The sequence below is a fragment of the Podarcis pityusensis genome (assembly GCF_964106645.2).
Source record: "Podarcis pityusensis genome assembly, chromosome: 5".
Taxonomy (NCBI): domain Eukaryota; kingdom Metazoa; phylum Chordata; class Lepidosauria; order Squamata; family Lacertidae; genus Podarcis; species Podarcis pityusensis.
The window spans coordinates 34,159,834-34,181,247 of record NC_138032.1 but is presented as its reverse complement, the minus strand read 5'-3'; the positions used below and the strand labels follow the sequence as shown (position 1 = coordinate 34,181,247).

General features: G+C 39.7%; 1 protein-coding gene across 1 annotated transcript in view; it reads right to left on the bottom strand.

The window, feature by feature from the left end:
• The window catches only part of LOC308477882 (vertebrate ancient opsin-like), a 108,073-nt gene that overhangs the window by 25,487 nt on the left and 61,172 nt on the right, over window positions 1-21,414 (bottom strand). Inside the window, exon 4 of the mRNA XM_081006964.1 lies at window positions 14,718-14,951. Within this exon, the coding sequence (XP_080863090.1) occupies window positions 14,718-14,951 (234 nt within the window). The remainder of the gene's footprint in view (window positions 1-14,717; window positions 14,952-21,414) is intronic.

Below are 21,414 nucleotides of genomic sequence, written 5' to 3'. Positions count from 1 at the left end.
GAAAACGCCAAGGATTAAATTTAATAAACACACAGGGCCTGGAGTGGGCTGCTTGCCCATTGCAATGTGTGTCTCTTGCACAAGATCTTCCACCTAAAATAAACATTGGAATCTTTCACATAATGGGTTGGATCAGAACTAGTTTAGATTGGGAAAGGTTATGGAAAACTGATTTGAAATTCTCGGCATGTTGTAAGCCGAAAGAAAATTATATGAAAATGATGTACCGTTTGTATTTGACTCCTAGTAAGCTTGCAAAAATGTATAAGACAAGTGCAAATATCTGCTGCAAATGTAAAGAAAATGAAGGCACCTTCTATCATATGTGGTGGATGTGTAATAAAAGCTTTCTGGGAAATGATATATAATGAATTGGGAAAAAATGTTTAAAATATCTTGTCAAAAAAAAACCTATTTCAAAGGACCAGAGAAGACTTTTTATGTATGCGACAAGAGCTGCATGGATGCTACTAGCCCAGAGATGGAAAGAAGACAAAGTCCCTACCAGAGAGGAATGGCAAACTAAGCTGCTGGACAATGCTAAAATGGCAAAACTGACTGGAAAGCTCAGGAACCAAGAAGACCAAAACTTCAATAAAGAATGGGAAAAATTTATAATTTATTTAGGAGAACACTGTAAGCAGATGAAAACCTTAGCGGGATTGCAATAGCACTTGTAAGGTAGCAAATATTACGGACAAAAATGGAGAGACATAAAATATGAACTACAAAATAATATGCAGTTGAAAAGGATGACAATAGGACCCATGGAGGGGAAGATGGGAAGTCCAGAGATTCAGGGAAATCTGTAAACATGGATATGTAATTGGTATTGTTATAATTCTATATTTGTAAACTTAAATAAAAAATATTATTATTATTTTTAAAAAAGAACTTGTTTAAACCGCAATACTATTTACATTTACAGGGAAGTAAATCCCAATTAATTCAGTGGGGCCTACTTCTGACTAGACATGTTTAGAATTGCACTCCTAGACTGCTACAGCAAATAGGCCCACATCAGGCCCCTCATAATAATAATAATAATTTATTATTTATACCCCGCCCATCTGGCTGGGTTTCCCCAGCCACTCTGGGCACCTCCCAACTGAATATTAAAAACACAATACAGCATTAAACATTAAAAACTTCCCTAAACAGGGCTGCCTTCAGATATATTTTAAAAGTAAAATAGCTGTTTATTGCCTTGACATCTGATGGGAGGACATTCCACATGGCAGTCGCCACTACCAAGAAGGTCCTCTGCCCTGTTCCCTGTAGCCTCACTTCTCGCAGTGAGAGAACTGCCAGAAGGCCCTTGGCACTGGACCTCAGTGTCCAGACTGAACGATGGGGGTGGAAATGCTCCTTCAGGTATACAGGACCAAGGCCTTTTAGGGCTTTAAAGGTCAGCACCAACACTTTGAATTGTGCTTGGAAATTGTGCTCATGACTTGCCAATAGCTGGACTGGCTAAGGATTCAGTGCATCCTTGGCCAGCTCAGGTCCAGCCCTCTCTGCCATGCAAAAACACACAAAATTAAAACTGCTTTCCAAATTCACCACAGAGTTCGATTGCAAAATTCAATATACCTGCCGTTCATCGTTGGATCTTAAGAGAAATGTACAATAGCATATTCTGGGCTATAACTACATAATAACAGTAAAGATGTGAGTATTTTAAACAAATAAAGGATTATGAGACTGAAATGTATTTCATGGAATATTAATGGATTATGCAGTAAATTTCGGAGAAATCGATTAGAATGTATATTAAAGAAGAAAAAATGGGATGTCATATGTATACAAGAAACACATATATCCAAACTCATGTAAGGGTGTTAAAAAATACGAGACTAGGACAGGAATATATAGCATCTGCAATGGAAAGAAAGAGGGGAGTGGTTATCTATGTAAATACAATGTTGAAATCCCAAATGTTATTCCAAGATGATGAAGGTACAGTACTTGGGGTAGAAATACAAACAAAAGAAGGAAAAATCATAGTGGTAGGAATATATGCTCCGAATAGCAAAAAGGATGATTTTTTAAAGAAAATTGGAAGAGAGATTATGGGATTATGTGGATGAAAATATAGTAATTATGGGAGATTTTAATGGAGTAACATCAATAGAAATGGACAGAACGCAAAGAGATAAAATATCAAGTTCAGGTAGATTACCACTCTCCTTTTTCCACTTAATTGAGAATTTTAATTTATATGATGCCTGGAGAACAAAAAACCCAAGTGTTAAAGATATAACCCATTACTCGGAGGCAAAAAAATCTGGGGGACGAATCGACGCAATATGGCTAACAAAAAAGCTGATGTTAAGTCTAGAAAAAGCAGAAATACTAAACAGATCAATATCAGATCATAATCCGGTATCGGTAATAATGAAATTTCAAAATCATACTAAGGGAAGGTGGAGAATGAACGAGGAAGTATGGAGAGATGATCAAAGGGTTAAAAGGGCAAAGGAAATATTGAAAGAATTTTATGAAATAAATGAAAATCAGGATACGGATAAAAAAATGATTTGGGAAGCGAGCAAAGCCTATATGAGAGGGTTTGTAATACAACAAATGGGAAAGATAAGGAGAAATAAAGATAATAATATTATGGAAATAAATAAACAAATAAGAGAGAAAGAAAAAGACCTAGTGAAAAACCCAAAGAATGAAGATATCCTCCAACAAATAAAGAATTTACAAGCCCACCTATCAAATTTAATAAATAGGGAAGTAGAGAAAAAAATGATATGGACGAAACAAAGATATTTTGAACAGGCAAATAAACCGGGTAGGATGCTGGCATGGTTTATCAAAGAAAGACAGGTAGAAAGAGTAATACATAAAATTATTGACGAAGAAAAGGAAATCATTGACCCAAAACAAATTAAAGAAAGTTTTATAAAATATTACAAAAATTTATATAAAGTAGAATTAAAAGAAGAAAAGAAAATTCAAAATTACCTATCAGAAAATAGACTACCAGATATAGAAGAAGAAGAATATGCAATATTAAATTCAAATATTGAACTTGAAGAGATTAAAAAAGTGATTAAAAATATGAAGGAGGGGAAATCGCCTGGACCAGACGGAATCTCAGTAACAAATTATAAAAAATTAGAGGAAATAATAACACACAAATTGCAATTAATTATGAATGAAATTTTAGATAAAGGAGAAATACCTAACTCGTGGCAAGAAGCATTAATAACCCTTATCCCAAAGCAAGGTACAGATTTGAGACTTATAAAAAACTACAGGCCAATATCTTTATTGAATATAGACTATAAAATATTTACTGGAGTCCTTGCAAATAGAATGAAAACTCTGCTAAAAAGGATAATTAAAAAAGATCAGGCAGGATTTTTACCAGCCAGACAAATAAAGGACAACACTAGAATAATTATAGACTTAATAGAATATGCCGAAATGAATCCAAGTAAAGAAATTTCAATGCTTTTAGTAGATGCTGAAAAGGCATTTGACAGTGTCTCTTGGAAATTTATGATCAAAACATGTGAAAGCTTAAATTTAGGTAAAAGATTTATGAATGGAATTCAAACAATCTACAAAAAACAAACAGCTGAATTAATCCTAAACAATGAAATTACAGAAGAATTCGACATCGAGAGAGGGACGCGACAGGGATGTCCTTTATCCCCACTCCTATTTATAACAATATTAGAAACTCTATTAATAGCTCTGAGAAAGGATGAAGAAATAAAGGGCATATGTCTTGGGACACAGTGTTATAAAGTAAGAGCATTTGCAGACGATGTGAACATTACAACCGAAACACCAAAAGAAAGTATAAATAAAGCATTGGAAAGAATGAAAGAATTTGGTGAAGTAGCAGGATTCAAATTGAACAAAGATAAATCGAAATTGATAACTAAAAATATAGGCGAGAAAGGAAAAAAGGAATTAGAAGAAATAACAGGACTAAAAATAGAAAATAAAGTGAACTACTTAGGGATATGGATTACAAATAAAAATACAAATTTATTTAAGGATAATTATATTAAAAAATGGAAAGAAATTAAAGGAAGTATGGACAAATGGGGAAAATTAAAACTATCTGTCAGGGAACTGACATCGGAGCTAGAGGCGGAGGGGAGGCTCTCAAATGATGCTGGAGAAGGGCCCAGCAGGGAGAGAGGCAGCTCAGCAGATGGGGAAGCAAATCAGCGCAACACCAGAGATAAAGGGGGGCAGATGGGGGAATCGGCGAGAGGGCTCCAGGACTCTTCACCGGACACTCTGCGCAGGGAGAGTAGGAGGAGACTTGGCGTCAAACAACTTTTATGTTGGAAAAGGTTTAAGAAATGCCCACTGACGGATTCTGCTAGTGACTGAGGCAGCCACGAAGTGAAGGGCTGTCCAGACAGAAAGGTTTAAACAAGGCAACATAGCCAGGAGAGGCGGCAACTTACGCACGAGCAACCCATACTCATTACACTATCATTAGGAGGAAGAATATCTATGATTAAAATGATGATACTCCCCAAAATTCTATTTTTATTCCAAACGATTCCAATTGTAATAGGAACTAAATATTTTATAAGCTGGCAAAGAGACCTTGCAAATTTTATATGGCAGGGGGGAAAAGCAAGGATAAAATCAGAAGTAATGATGGGCCCAAAAGAAAGTGGAGGATTTGCAGTGCCAGATTTAAGGAAGTATTTTGAGGCAGCGTGTTGGTGCTGGATAAAAAAATGGATATTATTAAAAGATAATGAAGTCCTAACATTAGAGGGCTGGGACAAAATATATGGATGGCACGGCTACTTATTCTATGATAAAAAAGAACAAAACAAAAAATTTACAAACCACATAGTAAGAAAGGCTCTATTGGATGTCTGGGAAAGAACAAAAGGAAAAATTATTGAGAAAACTCCCCAATGGGTTTCGCCAGTGGAAGCAACTACAACATTAAAGAGTAATGTAAAAGAGACTTGGCCAACATATAAGGAAATATTAGAGGAAGCAGATGGAAATATTAAATTAAAAACTTATGAACAATTACAAACATTTAGAATAAATTGGTTACAATATTATCAATTAAAAGCAACTTATGAAAAAGACATAAAAAGGGGGGATTTGAAAATAAAACCTCAAAATTAGAAAAGGAAATACTACAGAGCGATCAAAAAATACTTGCAAAAATGTATAGACTATTAATGAAAACCACCCTAGAACAAGAGATGAAAGGGGAAAACATGTTAAAATGGGAGCACGATTTGGGATATGAGATAGATCTGGAAAGATGGAAAACTTTTTGGGAGGAAAATATAAATTTTACTGCTTGTGATTTGTTAAGGGAGAATTTCAGAAAAATGCACCACAGATGGTACCTAACCCCTGACAGATTGTCAAAAATAAATAAAAGGAACAACGACAGATGTTGGAAATGTAACAGAACAAAAGGTACATTATATCACATGTGGTGGACTGGCCCAAAGATTAAAATCTTTTGGGACATGATCCATGACGAAATAAAAAAATTGATAAGGACATCACATAAAAAAAAGGCAGAGGCATATTTATTAGGAATCTTAGATAAAGATATCCCCAAAGAGAAAATTAACTTATTTCTATACGCGACAACAGCGGCAGGAATTTTGATTGCTAGCTATTGGAAAGAGGAAAGCATCCCAACAAAAAGAGAATGGTTGGGAAAACTTTGCGAGTACCTGGAATTAGCAAAATTGACAGATATAATAAGGAGAAAATCCAAACCTATGGTTATGAAGCAATGGGAGTGTTTAAATGATTATTTACAAAACCAGGGCTCAACTACAAAAATCTGGTTGTGTTTAGAATAACCTTGTGCGTAATATAAAAAAAATACAAAGTGAGACATTAAGGAAACCCAAAGGGAAAATATGAAGAACAGAGGCTCTGAAGAACGGATTATTAAAAACGCGTGAGGTAAACGGTGGAAGTCGTTTTTTTGTTGTTTTTTCTTTTCTTTTCTTTTTCTTTTTTCTTTCAAAAGAAACAATTTGTTTAAGGTAGATAAGGACAAGACGAAATTATACAATTGAATGTAAATATAGATGAGAAATGGCTATGTATTGTGAGTACTTATCTACTTTTAAAAAATTTTCATATATGACCTGTTTTTTTACTTTTTTATTCTCTTTTTGTTCCCTTTTTCTTTATTCTGATATCTTACATTTCATTTCACTGTGTTATCATGAATAGCATTTTATAGAGGTATAAATAACTGTAAATATGAAAAGAGACAAAATATTCTCTAATTCCTTTTCCTTGGATAGATGTATTTGTTTTTCTCTTTTGTATTTTCTTTTGTTGTGATTATGTATGTATTTTAATTTGTATTGAATAAAATTATCTATTAAAAAAAGAATTAAAAAAAGAGAGAAATGTTTCTTTTAAAAAGCCTTTGTATTGGCCTGCCGCCTAAAGAGAAAATGGGGAGAGTGCTCCATGACAAAGCCTTCTCTTGTCGCCACCCCACTGAGGGACCTCATGCTCATAGCAGTAGTTAATGTGGTTCCCCCCAGATGTTATTGGACTCCAGCTCCCCTCAGCCCCAGCCAGCATGGCCCATGGTCAAGGATAATGGGAGTTGTGATATAACATTAGAAGTGTCCCGGGTTAACTGCCACCGATATATATATGTGTGTGTGTGTGTGTGTGTGTGTGTGTGTGTGTATATATATATATATATATATATATATATATATATCACACAAATGAGTCACTCTGTGCTTAAAAAAAATAAATTGCATGGCTTGGGACTAGTGGGAGTCTTTCTAGATTTTAAAGAAAAGGGCATGACTAAGAATTTGACTGGCTTACAGCCAGAGAGAGCGGCACATCAAAGGACTAAGTCTCCCTGTCCTTTATTCTATCAGCGGCATTGATGCTTCTTCTCATATTTGATGAGTCAGGTCTTACGAACTGACCTCTGCCCAGGATGGGGGAGGAAAAGGCAAGGAACCATATGCGCTGGCGAAAGGAGCGAAAAATATAACTTGCGGTGTTGCTTTAGTATGTTTGATGATTAAAAAATAACGACCTTCAAGAGCTTTTGTATTCTTCCAGAAGAAAGCTCAAAATTTTCCGTATACAGTTGTACCTTGGTTTTCAAACAGCTTAGCTCTCGAACGTTTTGGCTCCCGAACACCACAAGCCAGGAAGTGACTGTTCCGGTTTGCAAACTATTTTTGGAAGCCAAACGTCCGACGGGGCTTCCATGGCTTCCAATTGGCTGCAGGAGCTTCCTGCAACCAATCAGAAGCCACGCTTTGGTTTCCAAACGTTTTGGAAGTCAAACGGACTTCCGGAAGGGAATCTGTTTGACTTCCATGGTACGACTTCGCAGTTGTTAATGAATTTGCACAAATGAGTCCCCCTACTGCTTAGAAAGAAAAGCCAAAGAGACCCAGCTGGCCTGTTTCCTATAATATGCAGAGGGTGTCGTATTTAAAAATACAATGCAATTAGCAGCACATCACAATGCAGCCCACATGGGTGAAACTGCCAGGCCTTGACTATGTAGAACCTTACAATGTATGGCTCCGGCTATACAATTACCCTAGAGAGAAATCTACCTCTAGGCATCCAGTGACACTTCACTATAGATTTTTAGAACAGAATCATAGGATTTTAGAGATGGAAGGTACTTCGGAGGTCATCTAGTTCAACCTCCTGCTCAGGCAGGAATTTTTAACTATAGCCGGTATGGGGAACCTTTAGCCCTCCAGATTCTGCTGATCTGCATTGGCTACACTTGCTGAGGCTGATGGGAGTTGTAGTCCAGCAACATCTGAAGAGCCAAAGCTCTCCCAGACCTGAACTACAGCATCACTAACAGATGCTGTCTACCTTCTGCTTAAAGGTAATGTAGCCAAGCATAAAGTGATGCATGTTGGGGCAAAAAATAGATATATCTTTATTTCACATATATGGTCATGGAGCCTGAGCAGGCAGTGACTGAGACCTTCGGATTGTAGTAGATGGCTTGATGAAACTGCTGTCCCAGTGGGTGGCAGCTGTGGAAAAGGCAAATTCCATGCCAGGGATCAGTAGGAAATGAACTGAAAACAAACCTGCCTACATCATCATGCAGTTATACAGATCTATTGTTGTTGGGACCTGTCTGTCTCGGGAGACAATTATGTGACTTCCGAGCCAAGGAGGTAAGTTACTATGCAGCCTTTAGAAGACATCTGAAAGGTATCCCATTAAAGTCTTTTAATGTTTAATATTTTTCTATTTTTATATATGTTGGAAGTCACCCAGAGTGGCTGGAGCAACTCCATCGGATGGGTGGGGTATAACGAATTATTATTATTATTATTATTATTATTATTATTATTTCCCTGTTTTCATCAGAGAAATATTAGAGGGTGTGCAATTGCAACTTTATGCAGTTGGGGAATGAATAAATAAATGGAGAGCGGAGGGAGTCTATCATTCCCCACCCTCAATTTATCCCCACCTGCTCACGCAGCAGGTTTTCCTTCCTTACTGGGCTGTGGGAAAGTCATGGGCTGTCCCACAACCTTCCCAGAGCCCAGTAAGCAGCCCTCTGCCTTGCAGCCCTCTGTGGTTCTGGGGGTTCCTGACTTGGTGTGATTTTGCCTTTGCATGCAGACCCCAGGAACCAAACTCTATGTAAGTAGCAGGCCCACTGCATTTCAAGTGCTAAGCCTGCTTTAGGCTTGCACAAGGGCTTACACACATCCAGAGGAACGAGTCCAGATAATCCCTGCTATTAAAATTTGGGAGTAAGATAAAATAAACAAGTCTCACTGGAATTAATTATTATACATGCAGCTGAAGCAATAAATATGTACGCACTGGCAAAAGGCAAAAAAAAATTATGTATGTGTCCTAAGCATCTGATAGCAACATTTTGGTTTCAACAAATTATAATTCTGTTTCACAAAGTGATGTGGTTAGTTGAAATGGGCATTGTCCCTTACAGGCTCCTGGGCTTGTCAATGAATTATATTGTTTAATTTATGTATTCACTGGATTGAATCGCCAGTTGCATAGAATATGGGGTGTTTGGAGTTTAATTGGATTATCTCCTAATATAATTACATTTGCTGATTATAAATAATGATTAAAAACACTCTTAGGAATACTATAAATACCATATTCAGGAAGAATTTAATGATCACAGGTAGCCCTTGTATATTTACAGTGTGTTTTTCGTGTAATGACTTTAGTTGTTGTTCATTTTCTTCTTTAACTGTGTTCTATTACTCTTTTTCATTTTTTTATTGTTTGTCCTTATTTTAATAATAATAAAAGTGGAAAATGAAAGAACTGTTATGCGGAACTGTAGAACAGTGTATCAGAGTACATTTTGATTGCTTCTGAAATAAATTCCTGAATTCCCGAGTAAGAAATATAAAACAGTGACATTTCTTTCCTTTCTTTGGAAATAGTCTTGCCAGTCTGGGCTGCTGTATCTTTTTCCAAATGGGTATATGCATCTCTCAAGGTAACTTTGAAATAAGATTGAAGTAGTGCTAACCTTGAACAAAAACATTCCTTACCCTGTATGGCTCAGAGTTTTCACTTGGGGAGATAAATGGATATGGGTGATAATGGAAAGGCACCCACTGTTGAATATTATTGTTATTATTTTAAGAGCTCCCAGAGCGGATAAATGACACAATAAGCACTGACCAGTTACTTGTGTCACAGATAAATGGATTGAGAGTAACTATTTTCCTGCAAAATACCATTGATACTTCCCTTTTAAAAAAAGCTTCCTCATGAAGCGATCGGAACATCTATCTTCAATGACATTGCTCTGCCTTGTGGAATCCAAAAAAGGAGAGTCCACTTGCCTCCATTTTCTGTGAACCCTTCTCACCAAAAAGCTACATTTCTGACAGGTAATCTATTTCCCTGTGTTCCCTGTTCTGTCAATGGCTGTCATTTGTCAGAATTGCTATGAATCAAAATGTTTCTGTTTTCATAAGACCAATTCACACTGAATATTCATATGTTGATCAGATGTAAAGACCATGCAGCTGGAATTAAGTGACTTAAATTAAAGAACAAAGAAGAACCCTGCTGGACCAGACCAAAGACCCATGTAGTCTATTAATTTGTTCCCACTGTGGTCAATAAGCAGAACACGAGCACAATAACACTCTCTCCATTTGTCGAAATAAAAAAATTCCTTCCTGTAGCACCTTAAAGACCAACTAAGTTAGTTCTTGGTATAAGCTTTCGTGTGCATGCACACTTCTTCAGATACCTGTATCTGAAGAAGTGTGCATGCACACGAAAGCTTATACCAAGAACTAACTTAGTTGGTCTTTAAGGTGCTACAGGAAGGAATTTTTTTATTTCGACTATGGCAGACCAACACGGCTACCCATCTGTAACTCTCTCCATTTGTGATTCCCAACATCCAATATTCATCACTGCCCTAGAATATGCTGTACCCAAGTTGTTCAGGGTTTGTATATTAATGCAATACCCTTGACCAGGCTTCCTCAACCTCGGCCCTCCAGATGTTTTGAGACTACAATTCCCATCATCCCTGACCACTGGTCCTGCTAGCTAGGGATCATGGGGGTTATAGGCCAAAAGCATCTGGAGGGCTGAGGTTGAAGAAGCCTGCCCTTGACCCTGGCTGGGCATCACATTGGCACCCAGTGCAGATCTTTCAGCAGAGGTGTCTCATGCTATCAGCCATCTCTACCCATCATCAGTCCAGATACTGCATTCTCCATTAACTGGAGCTTCTGGTCCAAGGGCAGCTCCAGTTCAATGTCACTAATGCATGGGCTACACTGACTATCATGATCCAAAGATGGCCATAGCTGGACTATATGGAATTGGCAGAAATGACTGGCAGAATCTGAGACCAGGGAGAAGAGTCGGTGGAAGAAGATTGGAAGAAATTTAAAGACTATTTACAGAAATATTGTAAAATTAATGAATGACAGAATGATGTTGGATAGTAATTAAGCGGTTTCCAGCTGTAATGTTCTAAGAGAATATGAAAAAAGGGTTATAAATGGGTTAAAATCCAATGGTAAGGATTTGCTGAACCAATAAATTGAAGTGGAATACAAAAAAGGGAGGTACGAGGAGGTCCGGGAAACAAGCTAAAGGAAAATAAGTAATAGAAAATATGTGTGTTTTTAACTGTTTTTATTTTGTATTTTTCTTTTTTCTTTTTCAATTTCACTGTAATATTTCAAAAAACCTTAATAAATATCTTATAAAAAAACAAAACAAAGATGGCCATAGCTGGCATACAAGACAAAGGTGATAAAAGGCCTGGGTCTCTAATAACAAAGATGGATCACATGGATTTTCTTTGAAATTGAGGGACACAAGAGAAGGGAACAGTTGATGTTCCGTCTTTTATTGAGTTGTACAGCTTGTGGCATTATCCTGTAATAATATGATCCTCATGCCTAGAAATAATATGATCCTCATGCCTAGAAACTCTGTGGAAACAACCCTTCGCTTTCAATAGCTTTCTATTTCCTCACAATAATGTATGGCAAATATCAGATGTGGTGTTTACTTTGTATCTGCACTGTATTATTTGGACAGCGTCTTCTAAAACACAGAGAAGTTCAGGAATGCTGAAGACTAAACAGTATCTTTATCTCCAGTGTGCTTTAAGAAGAAGGCCACCTGTAGTCATTGTTCCAAGTTGCACGAGAAACAATAAAATAAAATAAAATAAAATAAAATAGCCACTGCAAGAAAGCAGTGTATACATGCAAGTATTTGTACATGTTTAATGACCTCAGTGGATCAAGAATGTAATCATTAACTCTCTGCTATGTAAACCTCCTGAGTAACCAAGATTATCCTGTACCCACAGCTCTCTGCCATTACCCCTTGCAACACCAGCAAATATTAGCAAATCAGCACCATTACTAGATATTAAAATATTCAGTGCCAACATAGATGTGGTGCATATTATGCATTTGTGGAGGAAGTGTTATACTGGAATATATTTGGAATATGTGTTTATTAAACAAAAAGTTCAGCAAAAAGCAACTCAGAATATTTCCATGCTCATGGATTAATTTGAAACTCTGGGAGGAAGCAAACACAGTTTTACAATATTACCTGCAAGCATTGTTGTTAGACTGAAGAGCCTGCAATTGCTACAAAAGTATAACTGCTTCAACACTAGCTGTTGTTAATGCAACTGACAACCTAACCTGCTCATTATGTCTTTATGGAAGTTGGTATGATCAGAAGCACAACTTGCATATACAGAGGGTTTGTGCTTTATAGATCTTGACAGGAAGGCAAAAAGTCAGGGGACTTTTTCATATAAAAAAACCCCCAATTATGTTATGTTCCTCAACAGGACATTTTGTGGAGATATGACAGCTGAGAAGCAATAATAGTGTTAATCCAAATAAACCAGTTCACAACTGAGTAATAAAAATGATAGTGAATATATATATTTTCTTCTATCTTTCGCTGTCAAAAATACTGTAAACAGCATAATCTGTGAAGTATTTCAGCCATGATTCTTTATCTGCTCCTGGTTCAACATGGAAATGCACTAAATGTGAGTGAACAAGGCTATATTGTGTCCTTAGGCTTATACTATAGATCAGTTTGCACAGAACTGGTGCAGAGTCTGGATGTTGAGTCAGATATATTTCACTCCAGAAGTCCACATTCTATTTATCAGCTAGAATTCAGGAGGCTGGATAAGAATGGAAAACAGAAAAAGTGCTGGTTGTTTTTATTAAAAAGAGGCTGAGGAGAATCTTTGATTATCTGTAAACATAAATTGCTGAAAATTCATCTTTGTGTTTTGTGAGTAGAAAGTGAAGGTGAATACATCATTTTAAACATAGATGTTCAGACTGGACATTGTTTCTAATATTCAAAGCAGTAACATTTATTTGCTTATTAAATGTATATCCTGTTCTTTCCTCCCAAAGGAGCCCAGAGTGGCAAAGAACATGAGATGAAAAAGAATAAACACACATTTAAATCAACTTTAAAACATCTCAAAAGGAATTTCAACACAGATGCAGAATGGGAAAGTTCTAGCCTAAAAGAGGAAGGTTTACAGTGGCTACACTGTCCTGTTGTAATGTATGCCACCTTGAGGTCCTTGGAGAAAAAGAGGGATATAAATTAATTAAATAAAGAAATGCTCATTTAGGGTCAATTCATACTGCTTTGGAGGCTGATTTTGCCTCCTTTCATCTGAAGTGATGAACTATTGATGTTGTGAAGTAGTTGTCATCAGAATAATCTGAATGCTCTGTAACATGAGCTCCTTTTGACAGTTTCATTGTTGGAATGGCTTCCTGCAAATTTACAGAAAGGTAAAGGACCCCTGGACTGTTAAGTCCAGTCCAATTCGACTGTGGGGTGCGGCTCTCATCTCTGCTTTCAGGCTGAGGGAGACAAGCATTCCAGGTCATGTTGTCAGCATGACTAAACTGCTTCTGGCACAACGGGAAACTGTGATGGAAACCAGAGCGCACGGAAACACCGTTTACCTTCCTGCCACAGCAGTACCTATTTATCTACTTGCACTGGTATGCTTTCAAACTATAAGATTGGCAGGAGCTGGGATAGAGCAACGGGAGCTCACCCCGTCGCGCGGAATCTTACAATCGGCAAGCCCAAGAGGCTCAGTGGTTTAGACCACAGTGCCACCCACGTCCCATGCAAATTTACAGAGTAACTTGTTGATCAACCAAACTATTCAGCCACTAGAGTGGCATGTGATGAAGCACACCATGTTCAAAACATCCAAATATCCACGTGGCATGAAAGCTGATGTTGCACTCACCGTGTTGCTTCTCATGAGATCAACTTACAAAAACACTGGATGCTCTGAGAGTGTCAGTGCCAAATATTATCTTCTTTTTTTATTAAACAATTTTTATTCATTTTCCAATAAAAATCTTTCAATTATTAACAAACCCAATCAAAATGTATCAAATCACATACAATATTACCAATTATATATTCCAAATTCAAATAATTTCAAAAGGGGGACTCGGACTCCTGGGTTTCGGAGATAATGTCTCTTATTTATTTTCTGCTTTCTTTAGTGCCAAATATTATCTTGACCAAATAAAATCATGGCAACTAGCAGACCAGGTGGTGGTTTTTGCTGTATGCAATCCAAGGAAAGTATATACTCAAGAAAAATGGAAGATTCCCAGAAACATCACTCTCACCATTTTACTTCAGTGCTGTATGAAAGTGTCTGAATTATAACGCTCACGTTGTTTTTTGCCCATTAAAACTTACTGGAAGGAAAAGAAGGTCTAACCAACCAACTGAGTTGCTTTCTTTTTAGTACTCCAAAAGTGTCTGCTTCTTTAATTAGAAAGTTACTGCTCATGTTTGTACAAAGCCTGTCATACATTTTAAAGCCACATCCCTGGCATTTCCCTGGGGAGCTCCTATACCTCCTTGACTACTCACTGTTCTATTTCCTTGTCATGGAGCCACAATATTCTCAGCCGACAAGATAAGTGGGTTGTCAAAAGGAGCAGGACTTCATTATGTAATGTTGGATTTTCATAGTTTGAAATACAGGGCTAAATTGTCAGACTGTGTCAGTGAGTGCTTCTCCTTCACAGCCACCATTTGTTATTTGGGAGCGGTTATTTAGAAAACAGTTCCCATTTTTGCCATCTATTGCTATCAACCCTTTCCCTATACCACAGCGAGTTTTTATTTACCTGTTTGTTCAAAAATATGTAGATGACCGGATTGTAGACCGTGCTACTCTTTGCAAGGATGGAAGGAATGATGCTGGCAGAGGCGGTAACTAGGCCGGGCTTCCCAAATGTCGCTATCAGGGCCACGATGCCATAAGGTAGCCAGCAGAGAAGAAAGCAGATGACCATCACAACCACCATGATCAGCACCCGTTGCTCTCTGGTTTGTGCCATCCCTTTGGTAACTCCGCTCACCTGAAATAGAAGAAGCACATTGGGTAATGTCCTGCTAGAGCAGAAAGAAAACAGTCATAGACTCATAGAATTGTAGAGTGGGAAGGGACTCCAGGGCTCAGTGGAAGTCCAAGTGTCCAGTGGAAGTCCAGTGGAAGACCTTCGCAAAGCCTTGTTGACACTCCTTCGCGTTGGTGGGCACAGGTACAAACTGTCCTTACACATGTACAACTGTTTGTTTGGAAGAATGTACCCTGTGCAGCTCAAGTACAGTGGTATCTTGGTTCTCAAACTCCTTGGTACTCAAACGCCTCAGTTCCCAAACACCGAAAACCTGGAAGTGTTCCCGTTTTCAAAAATTTTTTGGAAGCAGAATGTCCAGTGCGGCTGTCAGCTATTGTTTCCGGGGCGCCCACACCAATCAGAAGCTGCGCCTTGGTTTTCGAACATTTTGGAAGTCATACGGACTTCCGAAATGGATAAAGTTTGGCGCTTTTGTTTTTGCTATATATTTTGCATTTTTGTTTTTGAGGCATTTTTGGTTAATTTGTTTTTGTGGTTGTGTGGAACCCAGTTCAGCTATTGACTGATTGATTGATTGATTGATTGAGTGACTGCAGAAATGGATAAAAGCCCCCAACAATCCAAACAATAACTATCATCAGTGCAGGTAAGATTTTTTTTTTTTAATCATGTACAATACAGTGGTACCTCGGGTTACAGACGTTTCAGGTTACAGATTCTGCTAACCCAGAAATAGTACCTCGGGTTAAGAACTGTGCTTCAGGATGAGAACAGAAAATGCATGGCGGTGGCGCGGCAGCAGCGGGAGGCCCCATTAGCTAAAGTGGTACCTCAGGTTAAGAATAGTTTCAGGTTAAGAACGGACCTCCAGAATGAATTAAGTTCTTAACCAGAGGTACCACTGTATTACTTGGCTTTTTATCTACCCATTTTCATCTACCCTATTTTGCAGTCCTGTCCAACTGCCCCAGGGCAAGTGACCCTGTCCTAGTTGCACTAGCATGGACTGTGAGAATGCTTGTGTGGTATTGCAGGAAATTGTGGATTTATGTATGTTAAGTTCTTAACCCGAGGCACCACTGTACTGTCTTATATATTTTATATTACAGTACATTGATTATTGCTTTCATTTTATGGATCAATGGTCTCGATAGATCATAGAATCATAGAATCATAGAGTTGGAAGAGACCACAAGGGCCATCGAGTCCAACCCCCTGCCAAGCAGGAAACACCATCAGAGCACTCCTGACATATGGTTGCCAAGCCTCTGCTTAAAGACCTCCAAAGAAGGAGACTCCACCACACTCCTTGGCAGCAAATTCCACTGTCAAACAGCTCTTACTGTCAGGAAGTTCTTCCTAATGTTTAGGTGGAATCTTCTTTCTTGTAGTTTGGATCCATTGCTCCGTGTCCGCTTCTCTGGAGCAGCAGAAAACAACCTTTCTCCCTCCTCTATGTGACATCCTTTTATATATTTGAACATGGCTATCATATCACCCCTTAACCTCCTCTTCTCCAGGCTAAACATGCCCAGCTCCCTTAGCCGTTCCTCATAAGGCATCGTTTCCAGGCCTTTGACCATTTTGGTTGCCCTCCTCTGGACACGTTCCAGTTTGTCAGTGTCCTTCTTGAACTGTGGTGCCCAGAACTGGACACAGTACTCCAGGTGAGGTCTGACCAGAGCAGAATACAGTGGCACTATTACTTCCCTTGATCTAGATGCTATACTCCTATTGATGCAGCCCAGAATTGCATTGGCTTTTTTAGCTGCCGCGTCACACTGTTGGCTCATGTCAAGTTTGTGGTCAACCAAGACTCCTAGATCCTTTTCACATGTACTGCTCTCAAGCCAGGTGTCCCCCATCTTGTATTTGTGCCTCTCATTTTTTTTGCCCAAGTGCAATACTTTACATTTCTCCCTGTTAAAATTCATCTTGTTTGTTTTGGCCCAGTTCTCTAATCTGTCAAGGTCGTTTTGAAGTGTGATCCTGTCCTCTGGGGTGTTAGCCACCCCTCCCAGTTTGGTGTCATCTGCAAATTTGATCAGGATGCCCTTGAGTCCATCATCCAAGTCGTTGATAAAGATGTTGAATAAGACTGGGCCCAAGACAGAACCCTGTGGCACCCCACTAGTCACTCTTCTCCAGGATGAAGAGGAACCATTGATGAGCACCCTTTGGGTTTGGTCAGTCAGCCACTTACAAATCCACTGAGTGGTAGCATAGTCAAGACCGCATTTTACCAGCTTCTTTACAAGAATATCATGGGGCACCTTGTCAAATGCCTTGCTGAAATCAAGGTAGGCTACATCCACTGCGTTCCCTTCATCTACCAGGCTTGTAATTCTGTCAAAAAACGAGATCAGGTTAGTCTGAAATGACTTATTTTTCAGAAATCCATGCTGACTATTGGTGATCACAGCATTCCTTTCTAGGTGCTCACAGACTGTTTGCTTAATGATCTGCTCCAGAATCTTCCCTGGCGTCAGACTGACTGGGCGGTAATTATTTGGGTCCTCTCTTTTCCCCTTTTTGAAAATAGGGACAACATTTGCCCTCCTCCAGTCTGCCGGGACTTCGCCTGTTTTCCAGGAATTCTCAAAGATGACTGCCAGTGGTTCTGAGATCACATCTGCCAGTTCTTTTAATACTCTTGGATGCAGTTCATCTGGCCCTGGAGACTTGAATACATCTAAACTAGCCCAGTATTCTTGTACTACCTCCTTAGTTATTCTGGGCTGTGTTTCCTCTGCTGAATCATTTGCTCCAAATTCTTCAGGTCGGGCATTGTTTTCTTTATCGGAGAAGACTGAGGCAAAGAAGGCATTGAGGAGTTCAGCCCTTTCTGTGTCCCCTGTTTGCATTTCACCATCTTCTCCTCTGAGTGACCCCACTGTTTCTTTGTTCTTCCTTTTGCCACGAACATACCCATAAAAGCCTTTTTTGTTGCTTTTAACCTCTCTAGCAAGCCTGAGTTCATTCTGTGCTTTAGCTTTTCTGACTTTGTGTCTACACGTGCTGGCTATTTGTTTGAATTCCTCTTTGGTGGTTTCCCCCCTTTTCCATTTTCTGTACACATCCTTTTTTAATCTTAACTCAGTTAAAAGTTCTTTAGATAGCCACCCTGGCTTCTTTAGGCACCTTCCATGTTTCCGTCTCATTGGTATTGCCTGACTTTGTGCTTTTAGTATCTCCCTCTTAACAAACTCCCAGCCATCATGAACTCCCTTTCCTTTTAGTATTACTGTCCATGGGATCTCACCCAGCACTTCCCTAAGTTTTATGAAGTCGGCTTTCTTAAAGTCAAGAAATTGAGTCCTAGTATGCTTGGCTGCTCCTTTCTGCTGTATAGTAAACTTCAGAAGAGCATGATCACTCGCGCCTAATGATCCTTCCACTTCTACCCCACTAACCAGGTCATCAACATTGGTTAGGACCAGATCTAAAATGGCTGTTCCTCTTGTTGCTTCTCCCACTTTCTGGACAATGAAGTTGTCCGCAAGGCCAGTGAGGAATCTGTTTGACCTTATGCTCTTGGCTGAGTTTGACATCCAACAAATATCCGGGTAATTGAAGTCCCCCATTACTACTATCTCCCTTCTTTTTGCATGCTTGGCCATCTGTTCCAGGAAGGCATCATCTATGTCCTCCGTTTGGCTTGGGAATCTATAGTAAACTCCCACAATGAGGTCACTGTTATTCTTCTCACCCTTAATTTTGACCCAAATGCTCTCACTTTGGCTTTGAGGTTCTAAATCTTGGATCTCTTCACAGGTATACACATCCCTGACATATAACGCCACTCCTCCTCCTTTCTTGTCTGGTCTGTTTCTCTGAAATAGATTGTATCCCCCCATTATTACATTCCAATCGTGGGACTTATCCCACCAGGTTTCAGTGATGCCTATTATGTCATATTTAGTTTGCTGTACCAAGAGCTCAAGCTCATCTTGTTTATTTCCCATGCTTTGCGCATTAGTGTACAGACATTGAAGTCCATTAATCATTCCCCCGTGTCTCTTATTTAAGGATTTTTTCCTCCCACCACTAGGTCTGCGTGCTGTTTGCTCCATTTGGTCTATGACATTTGGATGATCATCTTCATCAATTGATAGACTCCTACCTTCAGGAGCACTGTCTCCCTCCCCCACAGTAGTCAGTTTAAAGCCCTCCTGATGAGGTTTCTGAGATTTTTGGCAAAAACATTCCTCCCAACCATTGTGAGGTGCAGCCCATCGCTTGCCAGAAGTCCATCTTCAAGAAACTGCAGTCCGTGATCTAAGAATCCAAACCGTTCCTGTTTACACCATTTGCGAAGCCAGCTGTTCACTTCCACTATTTTTCCCTCTCTCCCTGGGCCACGTCGTTCAACTGGGAGGACAGATGAGATGACAATTTGTGCATTTAATTGCTTCAATTTCCTGCCCAGAGCCTCGTAGTCTCTTTTGATCTGCTGGAGGCTATTGCTTGCAGTGTCATTGGTTCCCACATGAACCAAGAGGAAGGGGTATTTGTCAGTGGGTTTTATGATTCCTTGCAGTCGTTCAGTTACATCTTGGATCTTAGCCCCGGGGAGACAGCACACTTCCCGAGACATCTTGTCAGGCCCACAGATCACTGCTTCTGTTCCCCTCAGTAGGGAATCCCCTATCACCACTACACGCCTCCTCTTAGGTTTGGTCGGGGTTCTTCCGTGAGCTGTCCGTTCCAAGGTCACCTGCACATTCCCTGAGGACTGACTTTGCTGCTCGTCTTCATATACCTGATCGACTGTAATGAGGGAGAGATCCTCAAATGGAGTCTGCTCTTCGTCTTCCATGCTAGGGGAGAGGACCTCAAAGCGATTGTGTATTTCTAAACAATCAGAGCGAACCCTGGGCCTCCTACTTCTTTGAGTCACGTTTCTCCATATATCTGGCTCCTGTGTTGGTGAACTAGCCTCCTTCTCAGGGGAGTCCCCTGTCACCTCCTTGGTGGAGACGGTGTGCTCTGTTGCTTCCAAGAAGAGCTCCAGCTCTCTTATTCTTTGGAGTGTAGCTACACGTTCCTCCAGTTGCTGGACTTTGTCTTTTAAGAGGGCAATCAACATGCAATTGCTGCAGGTAAAGCTGCCTGCAACCTTTGGCAAGATGGCAAACATTGCGCAGGAACTGCAGGCGACTGCAGCCGTTCCCTCCCCCTCCATCTTGAGAACGTGTAGTTGGGGGTGGAAAATCATGTTGAATTGCTGTTTTAGAGGTTGTTTTTAAAAGTCTGGAATGAATTAATCCATTTTGCATTACTTTCTATGGGAAAGTGTGCCTTGGTTTTGAACCCTTTGGTTTTGGAATGGACTTCCGGAACGGATTAAGTTTGAGAACCAAGGTACCACTGTACTGTATTTGTATAAACAGGGGGTTGTTATGGATCCCAAATACTGCACTGATTTTGGTGCAGCAAAAAGCAAAAGAACTAAAGTAAACATGGTGCTGAAGTAAGAAGAACGGCTTAAACCTCTCCACCCAACCCTGCACCCTGATGAGGATTCACATTGCCCTCTCCATAGGCATCAGATCCATCATTTTGTAAGCAGGGAGGGGTAATCACTTCTCTTCAGCCAATGTGCATAGATCAGCTAAGGAGCATGAGTGAAGAAGAAGAAGAAGAAGAAGAAGAGAAGAATTTGGATTTGATATCCCGCCTTATCATTACCCAAAGGAGTCTCAAAGCGGCTAACATTCTCCTTTCTTTTCCTCCCCCACAACAAACACTCTGTGAGGTGAGTGGGGCTGAGAGACTTCAGAGAAGTGTGACTAGCCCAAGGTCACCCAGCAGCTGCATGTGGAGGAGCAGAGATGTGAACCCAGTTCACCAGATTACGAGTCTCCCGCTCTTAACCACTACACCACACTGTACTTGTATGTAGTGTGTACAAGTGTCTTGTATATGAGGTGGAGTGGGTGGGGTGACCTCACTAGCACTAGTCTGCAGCCCTCAGTAGGTTGGCCAAAAGTGAATGATGTCCTTGGCAGTGGACGCTGGTCTTTTAGGGCAAATGGGGCACTGCCCCACCAACCTCAGCCTGTTCCACCTACCTGCCCACCTTGTTGCTTACAATCAGTTATGGGGTGGTTATGGGCTCTGGCTCCTACTGTTGTTCTTCCTGCCTTCTGCCCTACCATTCTCAATCATCATCAGCCTTTGGGCCAAAAGCAAGATTAGCCACCCCTGATGTGGACATAACAGTGAACAAAAGACTGTGATCTTGTACCATCTGCTATTCCCTGTCATGTCAATTTCCTGCCAAGGGCGGGGGGACCAGACTTTGAGGAGCAAAGACCTTGCAAATACATTACAATTCACCCAGTTGGCATTATCACAGCTAAACAGTCCCTAGTAAATATTGGCCGGGATGTTTGAACTCCAGCTGCTCTGAAATGGTGTTTGTTATCTGATCTTTAAAAAAAAATAAAAATTCAAC